The sequence below is a fragment of the Pelmatolapia mariae genome, linkage group LG22, assembly GCF_036321145.2.
Source record: "Pelmatolapia mariae isolate MD_Pm_ZW linkage group LG22, Pm_UMD_F_2, whole genome shotgun sequence".
NCBI lineage: Eukaryota > Metazoa > Chordata > Actinopteri > Cichliformes > Cichlidae > Pelmatolapia > Pelmatolapia mariae.
In genome coordinates, this window is record NC_086245.2 from 9,128,719 (window position 1) to 9,149,482 (window position 20,764).

At 39.0% G+C, this 20,764-nt stretch overlaps 2 protein-coding genes across 2 annotated transcripts; both read left to right on the plus strand.

Annotated features, from left to right (window-relative positions):
* Positions 1-939: 939 nt before the first annotated feature.
* On the plus strand, positions 940-8,172 carry slc52a2 (solute carrier family 52 member 2). The gene is made up of 4 exons (XM_065471750.1): positions 940-1,141; positions 3,892-4,756; positions 4,840-4,963; positions 6,773-8,172. The coding sequence occupies exons 1-4, from the start codon at positions 1,012-1,014 to the stop codon at positions 6,980-6,982; spliced, it is 1,329 nt and encodes a 442-aa protein (XP_065327822.1). The 5' UTR covers positions 940-1,011; the 3' UTR covers positions 6,983-8,172.
* Positions 8,173-9,603: 1,431 nt separating this feature from the next.
* On the plus strand, positions 9,604-14,957 carry slc52a3-2a (solute carrier family 52 member 3-2a). Its single transcript, XM_065471751.1, has 4 exons — positions 9,604-9,802; positions 12,038-13,063; positions 13,178-13,301; positions 13,436-14,957. Exons 2-4 carry the CDS (start codon positions 12,054-12,056, stop codon positions 13,643-13,645), a joined length of 1,344 nt encoding a protein of 447 aa, XP_065327823.1. The 5' UTR covers positions 9,604-9,802; positions 12,038-12,053; the 3' UTR covers positions 13,646-14,957.
* The last annotated feature ends 5,807 nt before the right edge of the window (positions 14,958-20,764 follow it).

Consider the following 20,764-nt stretch of genomic DNA (forward strand, 5'->3'; position numbering starts at 1 on the left):
TTAAACTCTTGCGCCTCCTTGTCCTTTAACCCTTGTGTGGTGTTTGGGTCTGCTGGATCCATTTTCTGAATTCACTATAAAGAAAATTATTGTGTTTATTGTTTTAACCTTAAACTCAGAACACAAAACAACATAAAGGGTTAAATTAATCTAAATTATTTAAAGCTAAATAAACACCACACAAAGGTAAAAAAAACAAAAATAGGGTGGCAGTGGGATTGCTGTAGTCATGGTATTGGGATCTTGTCTTTTTTTTTTTTAATTATTAAAATGCTAGAGAAGAGCAGCAAAGCCCATTGTTTGGCTATAATTAATCTAATTAGCTGTTAAAGTAGAGGGAGATAGTGTCGCAATTTAAGCAACAATCAGTGTTAACTTACCACAAAAACAAAAAAACAAGCAACCCCCCTTTAATTATTTTAAAGGTAACAGTTGTTTACAATGAGCCGTCTGTGAGTTGCCCGCTGGATCGCAAACGACAGAACTCCAAGGCTATTCAAGATGGTGCCTTCACTGTTGTCGGAATGTAGAGAATTCCTTTTCGAGTATGAAAACGCTCCAACTGAGTTAATGTCCAAACGTGTTATATTAAACGCTGCTTTAAAAATTTGGAGCTTGTATGTGTCAGAGAACCATTGTAAGAATAGGGAAAACACGCGGTGCTGTAGGAAATGGCAGCATACCAGAGAGCAGTAATTAAAACTGATTTAGAGGTCATAAACCGCCTTTACAATTCACGATACAACTTGGCAGCGAACCTAGTGCGTAATGTGTGCTTTGCTTAAGTAGAAAAAATGCAAAATTGAAACACGTAAAAGCCGAAATAAAATTTTTTAAACCGAGTATTAAAGTTCTGAGCGGTTTCGAAGGCAGCCGAAAGGGCGGAACTTTGCGTAAGCGTCCTCTGTTTCGAGTCCCAGATAGGGAGGTATGGAGGAACACGCTGGACACGAGCTGAGGCAAGCGTTTTATTAGCGTTTCTCTGTTGAATTAGCCGGACTAAGCGCGACCATGTCCGGTGGGTGGTGGAGCAGTGCCGCGGTGAGCCACGGGCTCATGGCTCTGTTCGCCATGGGTTCCTGGATTTCTGTCAACAGTCTGTGGGTCGAGCTCCCGGTGATTGTCGGCGTGCTGCCCGAAGGTAGGTTGTAGGAAGCTCCACCAACAACCCCACGCTTCCCCGCTTTGACCTTTCCCCTACTAATCCCTTGCGTGTATCACAGCGTTTTCACATTATTTGAGTTCATTGGTTTTATTTTATAGGCTATGGAGGCGGTGGTGAACAGTAACAGCTAGTTCCACCTTATTGTTACATTATCAGTCTTTGCATTCAAAATTGGTTAGGTGGAGCGTTCAGATGTAGTTGTGTTTTCGAGTTTTTTAAGAGATGGCGCTCTTACTTTGTTCCTGAGCTGTTGTTAATGGCAGGTTTAGACTTTACATACTAAACTGCTAAACCTGTCATCATTATCTGCAGTATAGTTTATAGGCTGTTATATCCGATGTTATGTAGTTATAACTCCTGCATTAACATTGAAATGCTTCAGTGTTATATATTTACAATATTATTTCTGAGGCCCAACATTTACTCCATGGTCTCTATAATTTCATTTGTTTTGGAACTTTTCACCACCAAAATTGAAAATTAACTATAACAGATGATCTGTACAACAGCTGTGGCCGTGCACAGTTACCAGTTTAGAGATTACTGTGCACATTTTAACTATGTTTTACCAAATTGCTTCTTTATACCTTTGTCAGGTAAATGATAAAATAATGATAGATTGAAAGGTAACCTTTATTATTCCATTGTTTTTCTGAAGCCACGCTGTACATATTTAGATGTTTGTTTACTTATAACTTCAATTTTGCATACTTTACTATTTTTTCACATTGCTTGGTGCAAACCAAATGCTTCCTATAGATTTACTCATTTACCTATGTACACTCAGTGGTTACTTTGTTAGGTACACCTGTTCAGCTGCCAGTTACATAGCAACAACTCATTGGATTCAGGTATGTAAACATGGCAAAAATTGATGTTGAAGTTCAAACTGAGAATCACAATGGAAGGAAAAAAGATGATTTAAGTGCCTTTGTTGGTGTCACTGAATTGAAACTGCTTATCTACTGGAAGTTTCCCCATGAACATCTCTGGAGTTTCCAGAGAATTGTTCAAAAGTGAAAAGCTGTCCACTGTGTAGCTCAGCAGCTGCACAACACTTGAAACCTTAGCAGCCAAAACAACATTGGATGACAGTCCTGTTGTCTAAGAACAGGAAACTTAGTCTACAGTTCACACAGGCTAAAAAAAAACCTGGACAACAGACGACTGGAAAATGTTTCTTCATCTGATGAGTCTCAATTTATGCTGCAAAATTTAGATGATAGGGTCTGACTTAGGCGTAAAAACATGACAGCATGGATCAATTCTGCCTTGCATCAATGAGGCTGCTGGTGTAATAAGGTTGGGGATATTTACTTGGCAAAGTTTGGGTCTCTTAGTACCAACTGAGCATCATTTAAATGCCACAGTCTGAGTATTGCTGCTCACCGTGTCCATCACTTTATGACCACAGTGTACCCATCTTCTGATGAGTCATGCGTCATGTCACAGTGCTTAAATGATCTCAAACTGGTTACTTGAACATGACAGTGAGTTCACTGTACTCTAATGGCCTCCAGTCACCAGATCCCAGTGCAATAGATTCCATCTGGGATGTGGTGGAGATTCTCATCATGGATGTGCAGCTGACAAATCTGCATTATCTGTGTGATCCTATCATGTCAATATGGACCAAAACTCTGAGAAATGTTTCCAGCATGTTGCTGAATCTATGCCATGAAGAATTAAAGTAATTCTGAGGGCAATAAGGGATCCAACCCAGTATTTGCATGGTGTACCAATTGAAGTTACTGGTGAATGTATAATATCAGTATTGATATACGATATACTGTCAGAATTAAGTGCTTCATCATGGGGTGATATTTATAGGAAAACTTGAGTGGGTGCATGGCATATTTATAGGGGTGTTATGACCCAATCATGACCAGTCATGATCAAGAGACAAGGTGTATGTTTGTTTAGGGTTGTTGTTTTTTTTTTTTAAACTATTTTTTTAATTATTCATCCACTCAAAGTCAAAACTGAGGTGTGAACATAACCGTGGTTTTCCATAAATGTTACACAGCTGCATATTAGTTATAACTAAACTTTATTACAGCCTAAGTGTCATCTTGATCTAAAACTCAAAGTTCTCAATCATCATTGGGTAAAATTTTTACTAAATGCATTCCTCTGTTTGACACATATTGGGGACAATCTGAAAAACAAACAGAAAAACACAAACTAAGAATTTCCTGTGTTGCAGTTGTGTTTGAAAATGGCTAATATTCTGTCAGACTGGCTCACATCCAGCTTTCTTACACTTTCACTGGTCAGAGGTTTGCTGTTTATAGGCATTTAATGTCTTTGTGGTTATCCAAAGGACACCTTTTATGCAGGTGAATAGTAGTCATTAACAAGAAACCACAGACAAACACAGTGAATACTAGTTATTTTATTATGAGTTTACTGCCTGATGAGGGCAGCAAACTCACAATATTGAACTTACTGTGTACTCAGGGAGTAGGTCGCAGCATCACTCTATAACAAAATAACTCTCTAAGCAATAAAAACAGATTAGCATTGTTTAATAAAAACATACATGCACAAAATTGTTTTTAAAAAGCACCTTAAGATCAACAGAATAATGTGGTATCCTTATTTTTTTTAAAGGAACACAAATGTAAATTCAAAAGAATCAAAACACATTTATTAAACAAAATTGTAAAAATGTGTTCTTATTGAGATCTTATTACTTTAACTTGTTTGTTTTGCTTCCCTTTTAGGCTGGAACCTGCCTGCTTACCTCTCAGTGCTTATAGCATTTGGGAACCTGGGACCAATAGCAGTGACCATCATACACCACTGTGCCCCTGGGCGCTTAAACGAACGCCTCGCCATCCACTGCATCCAGATACTGGCAGTGGTGGCGTCCGCTTTTCTGGCCGTCTTCTGGTGCCACACTGTCATGGTGGCAGGAGAGCAGAGATCCGTACCGTTCCTGGTCTTGACTTTCGTGTTATCGTTTGTTTGCTGTACGTCCAACGTGACCTTTCTGCCTTTCATGTTCCGGTACCCACCTCAGTATATCCGCACTTTCTTCATTGGTCAGGGTTTCAGCGCCTTGTTCCCTTGTATTGTGGCGTTGGGACAAGGTGTTGGCAAGCTGCAGTGTAAAACTGTGAACGGCACAGTGCAACCAGAGTATTTGAAAGAGAACTTTCCCGCCCAGAATTTCTTCTGGTTCTTGTTTGTGATGCTCTCGATCTCTGCTCTGAGTTTCCTGGCTTTGACGCGAAGACCGTCAGAGTCACAGCAGGGTTCACCGCCACCTCCACCGCAGGAGTCTGACAGTGGTGCAGCAGCAAAGGATGAAGAAGAGACGCACCGGCTGTACAACGGAGGGACGCCAGTGTCTGAGGAGCAGGTGCGGGTGGAGGAGCAGCCACCGGCTCAGACATTTTGGACACCACGAAACATCTTCCTGCTTGTGCTGCTCGCCGTCTCCAACGCCCTCACCAATGGAGTCCTCCCATCTGTGCAGAGCTTCTCCTGCCTGCCCTATGGCACCATGACCTTCCACCTCTCTGTGGTTCTTGGGAACATAGCGAATCCCGTAGCGTGTTTTCTGGCCATGTTCGTTGTCCTCAGGTGAGAACACAGAAATAAAGACTTATTTGTGAGATTTCATTGTTATATTTAGACTTCTTCTCATGAAAACTTGTCTTTTCCAGATCCTCTACACCTCTGGGATTTTTGGCTTTGGTGGGTGGCGTATTTGCTGCTTATCTCATGGCGTTAGCGGCCCTCAGCCCCTGCCCGCCGCTCCTAGGAAGCCATGCTGGTGTGGCTTTAGTGGTGAGTGGGTTCATTTATTTCTGGGCTGGGGTGTTACATCCCGTCAAGGAGGCTGAGACACATCCTGAAAATGTCGTACGCAGGCATAAAAACAACTTTGAACAAAGAGTAGATGTTGTGTTTATTATTTCAGCAGAAATAATCTGGCCTTTAAGCCAAGGCCAGAAATAACAAGCAAACAAAGCTGTTTATAGATGCAACAAATGTTGGTTGGGTGATGGGGAAGGGAATGATCCTCTGGATGTGGTGGCCATCTTGGCTCCTTACGTAGCTGTGGTTCTCAGTTAGGAGCTGTAAACTTTATTTATTTAAACATAAATAAATGAATCAAAATTACTATTTTTAAGATTGTTTAAATAAAATTAGTTAATATCTATAGTATAAAAACAATGGATAAATATTTCTAAATGGGCATGATAAATAAAAATAAAGCTGATTTTATATAAAGAAAGAAAACAAATTCCCACATTTATACTAGTATACAAGCTCTTCCTGATTCAACGCTCAAAGGGATTTGTGTCTCCTCCCTGAGGATCTTTTCCTTTTTAGGTGAATGTACAAAGTGCTACATCAGAGCAAACTAGGAACTAGAAATTTTAAGGTTAAAGAGTGCCTTCATAGAGCCTTTGATTATGCAGGTCTGCAAAAAAAAAAAAAAAAATTTCAGTTGCATGAGATATTTTTGTTAAATTTTATGTTTTTTTTATGGTGCTGAATCCAAAAATGATCTCCACTTCCCTCTATCATGTACAGTTTTGCAAAACATGAGGAGTTTACATTAAAAAAAAGCACAACAGCGATGAAAAAAATCAATATTTTATTTAAATTAACCATGCATAATTTTTCTGAGATTTCTTACCTTTCGCTATGAACAAAATAAACGTGTTGGGACGTGATCATCTGAGCTCCTTGCACCGCCAAACCCACCGTACCCTCCCCCTCCTACTGACCCCCCTCAATTCCTCACATTTTCTACTTGCATTTCTCTTGAGTCTCACGCTTAGAAATATTAAATTAATGTAAGAAATCATTATTGGATATGTTTTTTTGACTCAAGTATAAGACACCAGATTTCAGTTTAAAAAGGGAAATTGTACACGTGATTAAACTAAAAAACTGATGTGATGGAATTTTAAAGATATTTTTCCTGGTTTCAGTGAAAATCTATAAGAAACAGTCAAAAAATCCTATGCAGTTTTTTGGTTGCAGACCTGCATTATTTAGTACTGGATGATCAGTTGTCTTTGTGTTTAAGAATCAAAAATTCCAAGAGATTTTTTTCACTTCATATTTAACATTTCTGCATGTTTTTATTTATTTAAACATTTTTCCTATATATAGTCATCACATTGCATTTTTTGCTGTGATGCATCTTGTATAAAAATTGTTTTAAATTTTACCCCTGAACTTGTACTGAATACTTTTCTGACCTTTAATAATCATGATTAAGAAGTCTAAATATAGCCTGCTAGCTGCTTTAGTGTCATAAAACCTCACAATCAGTGAAATCTTGTTGCTTGCTCAGTAATGATACTTGGAGCAGGTTCTATTGATGTGCCGATTGGTTATTATAGGAGTGTAAATTACACTCACGTGCACCCAGTTCCTCAGTCAGTGTAATTTATGAAGCAAAACAGTACATTGGTATAACTTTACCTCTGAAAATGAATCCAAATGCCTTTATAAGCAGACAGAATTGCAGACAGGAGTCTACATGAGTTACAACGGACCTTGGTGGTCCACACGTTTTCTTCTGTTTTTAAATAATATCCTTCACTGATTTCACCTGCCCATTTGTGCCCCCTACAGGTCATCTCCTGGATTGTTTTCACTGGTGCCTTTTCCTATCTGAAGGTGGTGATCGGGACGTTGCTTCACGAGGCGGGTCACGCCGCTCTGCTGTGGTGCGGCATCTCCATCCAGGCCGGCTCTCTTATCGGAGCTCTCGTCATGTTTCCTCTGGTGAACGTCTACAACGTGTTCACCAGAGGCCAAGAATGTGTCCAAGAATGCAGTTAGCAGGAGTGAAATCAGTGCAGTTTTTCTGTAAGCACACACACCTCTCGTTCCTTCCCCATGGGAAATGGCCAAATGAATTCTGTTTTTGTGGTTCCTGAAAGATGTAATGTGTATTTCTTGCAGCTACTTCTTCTTGAGGATCATGCCTCACATGAGGCAACCTCTCCTGATTCAGAGGTCTCAAGTCTGTGGAAGTAAAAACATTCCCAAATAATGGGAGCATTGTGTTGCAGGATTGGCCATGGGGGATGTAAAATGCATATGATGCTGTAAAACCTCTAAAGTGCTTTGTGTTTTTTATAATGAACCTTTGTAGTTCAGGTTGTTTATCGCAGCAGAGGAGCTGCTGATGGACTTTTTCCATCACAAATATCACGTGAAAGGTTATTTGCATTCAGACACAACTGCTAACTTGTTCGTCCTCATGTACTGATGCTGAACCGAATGGTTCAATAACTACAGTCTTTCACTGTAGAAAGGCAGCATTAATTTTTTATTTTATATTCAGATGTGTTGCTACCTCCTTTTTATGCCATGAATTGATTTTTTTAAACAGATTCTGATTTTCTGTTAAGCTCCTCATGAAAATGGTAGAATTTATATTGAAGTAACTTTTTGCAGTCAGATCCATTCACAGTTCTTGATCTCTCGGCTGAACTGGGAACACCTTGGTGTTCTCCTGGGCAAGCTGGAGGCAGCGGCTGGGGAGAGGGAGGTCTGGGCTTCTCTGCTTAGGCGGCTGCCTCTGCAACCTGGCCCTGGATAAGTGGAAGAAATGGATGGAAAGTTTTCTTTAGATTTAAGTTTACTTGACATTTGGGATAATTTTATCTTAAGGGAACGGTACATGCCTGACAGTCACTAATCAGTGAACAAGGAATTTTTTTCTTAAAGTCCTTAAAGTAATGATTTTGCATCTTTGATATGCAGTTAATGTCATTTTACTAACCATGCTGCTACACTGCATCAGCTTTATTAAACTCTTCAGCTTACACAGGAAGAACATCTGTTAAGCTGCTTTGAGGATTTCGATGTAATACTGGGCTTTTTGTTTTAATACCAATGAAATGTTATTTGGTCATTTCAAATGGACTGAATTTGTCATTTATGTAATTCATGGATCTTGTTTTATTTTGTTTTTTTTCTTCTTTTTACATTGTCTTGTATAACACTGTTATGAATAAAACTGTTCATGGGTAAAACTGCTCTTTGTTGTTTTAAAATATCAGTATTGAGGATAGTTTGGTTTTTGTGTTTTGTATTTTTGAGCTTGCAGTTTATTCTGGAAAGGGTTTTTTTTAAACATAAGTCATCATATGTTGTGTGACTATGAAGCAGTCAACTTTTAAAATGTTAAATGTCTTTGTGCCATATATAAACATCATTTCCAAAATAATTTGCACATCTGGCATAGTTGTAGAGACAGTAGCTAACATTAGGCTTTAGTCACAAAGGGTTTGAGACAATCACCAGTTGCCAAGGGAAAAATGTGTGTATGTGTGTGAAAAAGGTGTGTAACCTCTTTGGCTGCTACAGATTTGCAGCGCTCGCCTGTGGAAGCTGCCATCCTGTCCGCAGATACTTGCAGAACAGTAGTGTAAACAAAAATACAAGACAGACTGTAAAGTAGAACACTGGATAACTGCAATGAAACATTTATTTTAACAATGTAAGAATACTAAAGTGACTTGAAATTTATTTCCATATTTTATAGGCACACAGCTGATGGCTTTGAGCTTTTATCCACATTCACTTTGCCAAATACGTTGGTCAAATTCAGTAAATTAGGTGTCCAGTTATACAATGTTGCATTTTGCTCCTTTGGTCAGTAAACTGCTGCAGTGGTGTGGAGGGATTATCCCTTTTCCCCACCAGGTTTGGACATATAACATCCATCCAGTGTCAATTCATGAACCTGCCACGCACTTAATTCACATGCAGCTTCTAGCTATCGTCTGACCATCCATCTTTAATAATTTATCTAATTCAACTCCTGTTGATGCCACCACCAGCTGCTTGGGAAAGATGAGAACCGTAACAATACTAACCACTGAAATGATTTCATTTCAAAATGTGAAATTAACCTGAAGCTACTAAAAAAGGCAGATTGTGGTTTTTACAGCTGAAGGATGAGAGGCATTCACGTTCGTGTGTGCAAATGTAAAGCCGTTCCTTTAAAGCAGGGTTTAAAGGCTCCCTTCTCATCCTCCAGTGCTTTGTAATGCATGACTTGTAGATAAATGAAATGAGTGTACAGTAGAGTGCATTCTTCCCTTGCTTTTGCCAAAGACCACATAAAGTGTTGCCATGGGCCACCTTTTTCTCATGGGCCCCACTTTGAGAACCCTGGCTTTATATTAATATCAGAAAACCAGCTGATGAATAAAATTAGCAAACACCGCCTTATTACATAAAGTTACAGCACTCGTTTTTCAAGCAGTTTTTGTAACTCAGCCGCGTAAACACCCATTTTCCTCTCTGCTCCCATGATCCCCTTAAGCAGAATTAATGAATTCTGTAGATTCTTGAGTGCCGACTCAATGATTGCTTCAAGGCAAAAGAAACAGTTGCTGTGACTTGAAATCCTAACATGTGATGATGCAAAAGCCCTGACAGTGAAGATATGTAAAGTTAGGACAATGATCAGTTAACCCAACGTGTGTTGTGGTTGGTTACATGCTCGCACACCCACTCGCCCCAAGCAGGATTTAATCCTTTGGCGCACACACACGCACACACACACAGTTTACTGAGCAGGACTTTGGCTTCTCCTTTCCTTTGTGTCTGCAGATTTCTTCAAACAACTTCACCAAACTGAATGTGAGTATCTGCAACGATGCATATTCTGAGTTTAACGATGAAAGTATTTAAAAATTGTTAAAAAATGGTTTTGTTTTTTTTTAAAAAAATTTTCATTATGCTCATAGCCATTTATTCAGAATAGTTTATTTTGAGACTATTTGACTTTTTTTTTATAATAATAATGTGTTCATAAGGTAAAGGAACAAATTCAGGGACTTGGAGAACTGTCTGTTGTAGCACTTAGCACTGGTTTCAAACTGTTATTTTACAGTTTCTTTGATCAGTGTCTCCACTGCATGAAGTTTCTGTTTAAATAAACAATGCGATGGTCAGATGTTTTCTCAGGTTATGTAATAGATCACAGTGCAGTAGGTGGTCGTGTTTTCTTTGCTGTATGTTTCATATCTGATGCAGATTTAAGCCAGACTATTTAAACATCTTATACGCTGCACTTTGCATGTAACTTGTTCCATCTCACAGAAGTGACTGTCTGAATAAAACAATGGCTTATACCACAGCATGATAAGATCCTTAAAATAGGAGTAAACATTAGCCCAGTAGTTAAGTGCTGGACCTTTACTGGGATGCTTCGTGATGGTGACACATTATCAGATCTGGGATCTTATGGTTTTATTCAGTTTAATTATTTCCAGTTCTTTGCAGATGGAATGACACATCTAAGCCAATAAAGTATTTTCTCCATGAGAGCTATCAGAACAGTCAAATAAACATAAAAGGCCATGCATTACTTTAACTGGAAGCACTGCTTGCCAAGTTTGATCCTAATCATAACCTTAAACCAAGTCTTAATACTTTATGGTTAAACTTTTTGTCCCCACCATATAATAAACTAATAATTGCCTCTGATGGTTTTAGACATCATCTGCACAACTGAGTTCAAATGCATTTAGTTTATGAACCTCAACACCTTAAAGCTTGCCTGTGAAAAACAGCAAAACCTCTTTTTCGCAAAGCCAGGCGACAAATAAAAGGAAATGTATGACATTTACAGTAAGACTTTATTGTAGCTCTGTTATGCTGAGGGAGGCATCTGCATCTTTAAATGTAAGGCAGGGGTTTATCCATGAGGGTGCATCACAAAGACCACAGAAGCCTACTAATTAGTGCTAAGTAACAAACTAAAATACAAGACTTACCAAAAAGGCATACATGTATTAGTCCATATTATATTAACTTAATGAAAAATGTTCTAAAAGACACAAAAACATTCAACAGGTCCAGCTCAATGAGCGCAATACACCAGTTCGGTCAAGAAAGCAAAGGTCCCAGTTTCAGACTTCATCAATCTCCAAATAAATAGGTTATTCAAAAATCACCACTGTTATAGTTGTTATGACGAGGAAAATTACGCACAGAGGCCAAAATCACTGTGTCTTTAAAAATAAAAAAAAGTCTTGGGTCATTTCTCTGTATTTTGCTTCCAAGCAGTCAGACTTGTAATTTTTAAAGTGGTCTTGAGCAACAATTCTCCAGGTTTTCTGCAGGTCTTTCAAAGTTTGTTTCTCTGGACATTGGCTGGTTTTACACTAATCTTCAGTACAGTCCTAGACCTATGATGCATTCATGCATTAAAAAAAAACACATCAAAGGATGAACCAGTGATTTGGCTTTGCAAAACAGCCAAGTTAGCAAAGGACCATTTTAGCTTGTATCTTTAGGCACTTTATTATTAGCCTGTCGCAAAAACACATCATCTGTTCTCGTTTCTTTACTTGAATCTATGAAATATCAACAACACAACAGAGATAAAATAGAATTATGGTACCAAAGAGCAATTAGATGATCAGTGCAACTTTGCCCATTTTTCAAGCAAAACTTTTGCACAATACTGCATGACACTGTATAAGAGCTATAGTTTAACATTAGAGGATATGGGGACAATTCTGAGCTAGGCTGAGGTGTCACTATGGTAACTCTAGTTTTTGAGAGGTTCCTTCCTTATTTTTTTTTCATTAATAATGTTCTTTGTGTAGAGTAAATCATCTATATATTATATGGTATCTATATAATTTATAATATGAGTGATCACAGATATCCTTACAAAATTTCAGAATTTTAGGTGCTGAACCCAGAAAACATTTAAGAGCAATTTGAGGTCTATTTGTTAAATAAGCTAGAATGAAACACAACAGCTAATGTTCTGTGTCATCAAATTTTATTGTTAAATATGAGATTTCATTATAAATAAAATAAGTAAGGTCTACTTTAAACATCTTGTTTGCCTCATTCTAGAAACCCACCTAGCAACATGTCCCTTCTCACTCACCTGTTGGCATGTTTGTTCGGTATGGGCTCCTGGGTCTCCATCAACGGTCTGTGGGTGGAGCTGCCTCTGATTGTCCCCCAGATCCCAGAGGCTTGGTACCTGCCCTCCTACCTCTCAGTCATCATCCAGATGGCCAACATCGGGCCTCTCTTCGTCACTCTGATGCATCGTTTCCGACCAGGTGCTCTGAACGAGACAGCTGTCATATATGTGATCATCGGCCTGGGCACTGTAGCAACTTTCCTGCTGGGATTCTTCTGGAAGGAGACTGTGGTTGTAGCAGGTGTGGCTCGCAGCGTGCCTCTGCTTGTTTTAACTTTCTTCCTCGCTGCTGTTGACTGCACTTCCTCCGTCACCTTCCTGCCCTTCATGATGCGTCTCAAATCTCAGTATCTGACCACCTACTACATCGGGGAGGGTGTGAGTGGCCTGCTGCCGTCTCTTGTGGCTTTGATCCAAGGTGTAGGGGTTGTCCACTGCATAAACAGCACACAGTCTGTGAACTACACCCTCAACATTTCCAACGGTTCTGTGACCTCTGACCTCCAGGCCCAGTATCAGTCTGCAAACTTCTCGACTGAGGTGTTTTTCTTCTTCCTCAGCGCAATGATGCTAGTGTGCCTGGGGGCTTTCCTGCTCCTGAACTACCATCCATCTGTGGCCAGGGAGCAGCCAAACAGCAGATACACCAACGGAGTGAAACAAAAAACAAAAAACAGGGAGTTGGTCGAGCAGAAGCCAATGATGGATCCTTACAGACCAGAAAACCAGAAGCCCAGAAGCAGCTTTGGCACCGGCTCTTACAGCTGGATGGAGGTATTTTATATCTTTGGGATTCTGGCCTGGGTGAACGCTCTGAGCAACACGGTTCTTCCCTCGGTGCAGTCCTACTCGTGCATGCCATACGGGAACAACGCCTACCACCTGTCGGCCAGTTTAGCTGCGTTGTCCAACCCTCTGGCATGCTTCATCGCCATGTTCTTACCAATCAGGTAAGTGTGCCATTGGCAATTTTAACAAGGTAAATGCTAAAATAATAATAAAGTTTCAGCACTCTTTCATATTCTCCATAGTTTTTAATGCAATTAATTTGTTTCATTTCACAGATCCCTGCTGTTCATGGGAGCCCTCACAGTGATTGGCACTGGAGTTGGAGTTTATATAATGATCATGGCAGTGCTGAGTCCATGCCCACTGCTGGTTAATGATACCTCAGGCGGTGTTATCATTGTGAGTGCACTGGTAGACTTCTGTTACTCAAACAACTCACAGTGTTTCCTGTTGGGAGACAAGTTGCACTTCTTTACCTTGTGATAAGCAGAAAAGTTTAAACACAGCAGCACTCACCTACTTCTGTTCCACAGGTGTTGGCCTGGGTCCTCTTTATTCTCTCTCTGTCCTATGTGAAGGTGATCATTGGGGTGATCCTCCGTGATGAAGGCCACAGCGCCCTCGTGTGGTGTGGAGCTGTAGTGCAGCTGGGCTCTCTGCTGGGAGCTGTGACCATGTTTCCTCTGGTCAGTGTGTACGACTACTTTTCATCCGGAGACCCATGCAACACAAAATGCTCCTGAAGTCACAAAGAAGACACTGGAAACAGACTCAGTAATGACTCGCATGTTTGTGAGTGAAATGAGGAAAATCAGTTTATACATTCCTGCTTTTGCTGTCCAACGAGTACAAGTATGCATGTATTGATCCAGATAAGTATGATGTTCATGTAATTTGAACAGCTTTAGGTCAACGTGGGACAGGTCAACAGTGCTAGTTAGTCCGAGTTAGTCTGAATGCCAGAATCTTATTTCAGTTAGTTTGGCTGATCTTCTGTCTGATAACAGTTTTGGGATTTTCACTGTTCTGGAGCATGAGCAGTGCACTATAAATGATGTTTAAAAGTGGGGATAATAACAAACTTTGAGCCATATTAAATGGGGCAACTTAGCCACAATCACACAGAAGTGCGTACGGGTGTTCTGCACGTGATCCATGCACTAATTTAAATAATAACCATTATTTTGCCGACTGCAGCGCAAATTAGCAACCAAAAGCCAGCAGACCTGATGTGTGAGCTACTTATCTGCGAACCATCTCGGTGAACTCTTCTGCTAGAAACTGCTGGGCCTGTGTGGTCCTGGCCGTGTGTACTGTAACAGCTGATCTGAATGCTGTGTACATACATCATGCAGATGACGTATGATCAGGTACTTATTAAAGTCACTGTTAGATACCGTAACCCACAGACAATCTATCACACTGACCCAGCTCTATTACCAGCAGCATTTTGAGAGACATTTCAATTTTGCATGTGAGCGGTGTGACACGAGAAAGAAGTCAAATAAAATGTGTGGGAAGTGCGGAAACAAGAAACACAGAGAATTTCTTATTGTACACTGATTTTTTTGTGGGTCAAAACCAAAAACATTGCAAATCCACTGGTTGTAAAGACCAACTTAGCTGTCTCTGAAACAAAATGCATCTGTTGTAGGTGTTTGGGATCCTCCTGTTTCCCCCTCTGACTCTCCACATTAAGTTCTGCTCTGTTTCATCAAAATACCAGCGTTTATTATGAAGCAGAAATGTGTGGGGCTCGGCATATACACTGAGGAGGACAGGGAAGAGTTACAGGGCAGAGCCAAACAGCTGTAAACCATTCAGTCATGCCAGTTATAAACACCTTTTAACAATGAAGGAGGGTTTTTTTGCAGGAGCAGAGCACCAATAGAACTGCTCCTGTGTAATTAAAGGAGGAAAGTTAGTCCCAAAGAGATGGAAGCACATTTACGGTTTCAGTTTGTGGTTTTAGTGTAGTGACTACTGTAATGATTAAGCAATGTAATATTTTTATTGGTTTTTAATAACATGTTTTAATCATGCTGTGTACAATATTACATAATAACATATAATTATTACATTAAAGCAATTTCTTTTTTTAAAACAACTTTGCTTTCACCTCTTTTCTCAGCAACCTGCACACGACCTGATTTTTATTTATTTTAAGTACACAACTTATAAATACAACATGATTCTGACAGCCTACACTTAAATATCGGCTCCTCTAAATTTACATGATATTCTCAAAACAGCAAGCAAAGCAGAAGGAATCTCAACACACACTTACTTGTGGCCATTTTCATGTGAATGTACAGGAACAGCACAATATTACTTCTGTCCTATTAAATATTATACTACTGAACAAAGTCATTTATGAATATAGATAGTACTGAAATCTGATCATTCAGCTTTCCCCCTCTACTTGTCAAAGTCAGCAACACAGGTGAGTATTAGTACAGATCAGACTGTGACATAATCAAATCAAAAAAAGAACATTTATGGTAAACAGCAACTCTGAAATTCATCCTGTGTTACTAACAGACAAAATATTTTACCCCACATGGTGTATTGTGTATTATAATATATAAAAAACAATTAAACAGCACACAGTTCATTAAATAGTTTAAAGAAGGCTTCCTATTGAAAACAAATCTCTGCATTTGCTAACAGACATTTCTAAATAAGGAGCTGAGACTATTTCTTACAGCTTCTTGCTTTAGCTAACCTCTGCCTTCATCTTACTCTATCCTTAGCATCCTCCTCTGTAACAGCCTTCTCCATGTCCTTTTTCAATACACTGAATCTTCAGAGGTCTTCCTATTTTTCTCCTGCCTGGAAGCTCCATACTCAACATCCTTTGGCCAGTATATCCACTCTCTCTCCTCTGATAGATAGATAGATAGATAGATAGATAGATAGATAGATAGATAGATAGATAGATAGATAGATAGATAGATAGATAGATAGATAGATAGATAGATAGATAGATAGATAGATAGATAGATAGACCTTTATTAATCCCTCGGGTAGGTTCCTCCGGGAAACAGCCTCTCTAACATTGTCTCCAAAGCACTCAAACTGAGTTGTCCCTCTGAAATAATTATTAATCTTTTCCATTCTGCTTACTCCTGTAAACCAAACCATAGCAGGTCTCACGACCATCTTTTAAACCTCTTTCACTCTTGAAAGATTCCTCTTTCACCCCTAACACTCATTTCCACCCACTCCACGCTACCTGCACTCCCATCTTCATCCATCTAGTGCCCATTGCTTTGGATGGTTGACCTCAGGTATTTAAATGTATCTACTTTCACTATTTCTGCTCCTTGCATCTTTACTGTTATACCTATCTCCCTCCCACACAGCTACCTGTCTATCAATCTATCTAAATGCCCTTAACTTGAGTTTAAATGACAAGAATGGACTGATAGACAGTCATCTGGCTTTCATTTCTTTCTTTAAGCAGAGACGCAGCTTCCTTTGGGTTGACAGGTAAAACAATGGATGTCCAAGACTTGCAATAGACAATAAAGTTATACACAGAGGTATTAGTGAACAGTCATATGCAGGTTGGTGCAGATAGATGAACATTTGCAATATGGTTGTTGGAATATAACATGACAAGTTGATGAATGTGGTAGCCCGGATGGTTAGGAAGGCTCTTTTCTTGGCAGGATGCAGCTCATCTTTTTGTGGTGCTGATTTCATCAGCGTTATCAAGATGTTTCTGTTGTAGTAGATCATCATTGTGCAACTGAGTAACATCAGAAAACGTGGGATAGCTCTTAATACCACATCTGTCCGAGAGGGGATATTAACTAGATTACTTATGAAAACAGTAACTGCAGTAAGGAGCCACACTGTCAGAGCACACATCTCCCTGAATTTGTATTTATTCAGCAGATGGTAAGATGTGGGGTAAACCACAGCAATGTATCTCTCCATGCATATGAAAACCAAACTTGATGCGCCTCCTGTTTGTGTGTAGGTAAGCAAAATCTTGAGCAGTATTATCTGGTACTGTGGCAGCAAAAACAGGAAAATTAAATGAACGAAGGATGTAAAATAATGCACAGTGTGGAAGATAGCTAAATTACAATTGAGGATATCTATAGCCTTCTTGGATGTGAAGATGATCCACAGCAGTTTCCCTACCACTGCTTCCCCGATGATAAAAGTAAAGATGTCAATCACTGAGAGAATCGCTATGTGAGTTGGTCCAAAAACACATTGGTCAGCTTTGCTGGAGTTGAATGTGGCATTGCTGGATAAATTCTCCATCTTACCAGACTGTAGTTGAAAACAGAGAGAAGAAAAATCAGTGAAAAGCTGCCAATAGAGGTTTAAAGATCCAAATGTTTTACATCTCCACTCACCAAACACTATTAGGTACACTATGCAGTTGAAACCTCCTCCCTCTTCTCCTTCCCTTTAGCACTGCCTTAATTATTATAACAATTATTATAACAAGGCATTTTTGCCCAGAGAACTGCCGCTCATTGGATATATTTTCATTTTCTAACCATTCTCTGTAAATTCCAGAAATGTTCATGGGGAAAGACCAGCAGACCAGCGTGTCTGGCACCAACAGCCATGCATTGTTCAGAGTCTTTTTAAATCACCTTTCTTCTCAACTTCAGCAGATGGTCTTGATCATTTCGACATGCCTAAATGTATTGAGTTGCTGGCATGTGATTGGCTGATTAGATATCTGCATCAAAGAACAGTTAAACAGGTGTACCTAATAAAGAGACCAATAAGTGTATATGTTGTAATATAAATGCTAGGGTTTTATATAAATACAGAAATGCCTACTGTATAATAAAATGTGTTTTAATCATTTAAATTTTTATATTTTTTGATAGCGTTTCAACTTAGTTGTCCTACCAGGAAATAAAAAAAAACATATGCAACTTTATTCATTGACTTTGATCTTCAAAAAGATTAAAAAAAAAGAGAATCTTCACTGAACTAACAGAGTTTTCAAAACACAAGCATTTTTGAGAATCAGGTGTAACATTGTGACCTTAAACATCTGTGTATTATTAACTTGACATGAAATGACATTTATGAATATAATCAGACAACAAAATAACACTGAAACTCAAAGTCTGTGCTTACCAGGTGTGTAAAGCTGCTGCTTGAAGGCCAACAAAAATGACAGACTTTACAGCGCACTCAGTACAAATGACACCTGATTTCCCTAAAAGGCGACAAGTAGGTTAAAGGCAGCCAAGCAAAACACGTCCTGATTTTCCTACTGGCAGAGTGTGAAGGATGTTCGTGACGGTACAGGCTGTGACATTTTCAAACATAAAGGAAAAACAAATTTAAAGAAACCAGCAGCTGAGCGCTGAGATGTATTGTGTTAGGCAAAGCAGAAATCCCACAGACCACAAGGTGTCAGTGTGGACCATAACTGAGAAAGAAATCCTCCGCTCACTGCAGTGAAAGCACTATAAGGAGCACACAGGTTATCACACAAGACTCAGAACAGTACTTTTATTTTTCTTTCTGAATATACATTTTATGTTGCTGCATCACAAATGTTTCAGAATGGTTATGTTATTTATTTATTTATTTATTTTTAGCTCCAATCAAACACATTTGTTAATGAAGAGCAGATACTGGTTAACACTGCAACGAGTCAGGGAGTTAATGGTTGCAGGATTGATTTCTGCTTCCATGCAATAGCTCTGATAATTCCAAGAACATTTAGTTGTTGTAAAAAGTATCAATATTTTTCTTTCCCTCCGCTGATATCCTCTTTTTTCTGGTTATATCATGTCACTTTATATTAATGACGTTTCTCTGTTAGTGCGATAAATGTAGCCTATATGAGAGACGTAGCCACTGTGATTTTAACATCGCTGTTTCCATATCAGACGAAATCATGTTTGGATGGTTATTCTAGTATTTTATGTCCCCATTACTTTGCAGGTATCTGTTAATGTGCATCGCAAACCAAGCTCACTAAAGTTAGGGGGTAATTTCCCTCTGGCTTCTCTTCTGCCTCCACAAAAATACCACACTCGCACACTTCCATTCACTACATGATTTGTTCTTTTATTGTGTACATGTGAAAAAAAGAGGAACACTGTGTATTTCACTGTCTTGGCTAGGTAGTGGAAAGAAAGGAGGCACTGGTTCATTTTGAGCCAGTAGGACACATCACAAAAGACACATAAAAGATGGTCACAGCCACCATAACATCAGTATTGGCATTTCAAAACTGGATGTCAATCAGTGAAGGTGGCATTGACTGTGAAACCATATATGAATAGCTTGTTAGCTGTGGATAATCCTCATTTTTGACACTTAGAATCACCATAATTCACAAAAGGGACTTATTGTTTTATTCACTGTCTTGAAGCTAGTCCATAAACTCATCGGGAAAGTGCTTGCTGGCCTCAGGGCAGTTTTCCCATAGACATATATAGGACTATAAGATTTTTGCAGCCACATTGGATTGTCCCTAATGGCCATTAAAAATGTGGGTTTTGGGTACTTTTAGACACCAAAGCTCCATATATCTTTAGTACTGTAAATGATCTCAGCACCAGCTAGCTATAGAGCTTCTTCAAGCTACACAGTTGTGTTGTGATGTTGTTAAAGTTCATGCATACTGAATTTTGTTTTTTACAGTTGAAGAATTCAGCAGCTAGAACAACAATCACAGTCAAATGGTGCAAATATGTCTGTGTGTTGAATTTAACACACCAAATTACATATATAATGTACATAGCATACTAGTGAACATGTCATGGTCACTTGTGGATCAAGAAAATGAATGAAGATACATCAGCTATAAACTGAAAGTTCAGACTTCAAAATGGACAAAGTAATGACTTCACAGTGCCAGCATCTACCTTTTTATACAGTCAATGGTCAGGTTTCCCAAAGTGTGGCTGAAGGACGAAGGAGCTTTTCTCTTTATTTTCACCTTTATTTCCATCTTTATAGTCCCTATAGCTGTTTAACCATTTTTGCCACCGCAAAAATGGTTAAACAGCTATGAACCACTACATCGATGATGCAGACATTAATCTGGAACATTTTCCTTGTGAAATAACAAAAAAAAAGGTCCTCAGTCATACGTTGGCTTCCTAAACTGGCACTCTCAAAACTTAAGAAGCCAAGGTCTAAATGTTAACTCACTGAGGGCTAAAATCATCCAGGCTTCCACCCCACACTACAAACACTTTCCCCCCCTGAATTTTGGATTCAGTATGTAAAATAAACATTGCATTTGGTTGTTAGAACTAAAATAAATACAATAAAAAATACTGCGAGTTGGCAAAAGTACTCGTTTGAATCACGAACGCCCCAATTTATATATAAGTGTGTGTTTATCACGAACGCGTAAAATAAACACACTGACAACTATAGTAAGACTCAGTATAAAGAACTTATAAACACTGTCACTCACTATTTCACTCCTTAAATTTAATTCTGACTTAGGAAAAAAACACACATGCAATCTATCAAGGTTTGAGAAGTCTTTTTTTTAACAGATATTTTTACTGAGAATTTTTCTTTAGAGTTCATATTTTACTTTTACCATAATAAAAGGCACCCTTTGCCCTCCATTCATTTCAATGCATTCATAACATACGTAAATGAATACACTCTTGGAAGCTGATTTGTATATGATGTGTAACATGGAACATGACTGACATGACCTAGTTACCTTCAACAACAACATTTGACCCAGTGCTTTAAAGCAAATATCAGCTGAGGTTGATCTTTATGCACAAACCGAGGTGAAGAGAGCAACACAAGTGGAGCCTGACTTGATCTTCTCACGATTCAGAGGATGTTTTAGAGCAAGGAAACTCTGATTACAGCCCCTCCCATGTAGA

Bases quoted from the DNA above. Each gene is read 5' to 3' on its own strand.
- slc52a2 (XM_065471750.1), top strand. From the start codon at position 1,012: ATGTCCGGTGGGTGGTGGAGCAGTGCCGCGGTGAGCCACGGGCTCATG. The intron at 1,142-3,891 runs GTAGGTTGTAGG...CTTCCCTTTTAG, and splicing joins TGTCGGCGTGCTGCCCGAAG to GCTGGAACCTGCCTGCTTAC. The intron at 4,964-6,772 runs GTGAGTGGGTTC...TGCCCCCTACAG, and splicing joins ATGCTGGTGTGGCTTTAGTG to GTCATCTCCTGGATTGTTTT.
- slc52a3-2a (XM_065471751.1), top strand. From the start codon at position 12,054: ATGTCCCTTCTCACTCACCTGTTGGCATGTTTGTTCGGTATGGGCTCC. The intron at 13,064-13,177 runs GTAAGTGTGCCA...TTCATTTCACAG, and splicing joins GCCATGTTCTTACCAATCAG to ATCCCTGCTGTTCATGGGAG. The intron at 13,302-13,435 runs GTGAGTGCACTG...TCTGTTCCACAG, and splicing joins CCTCAGGCGGTGTTATCATT to GTGTTGGCCTGGGTCCTCTT.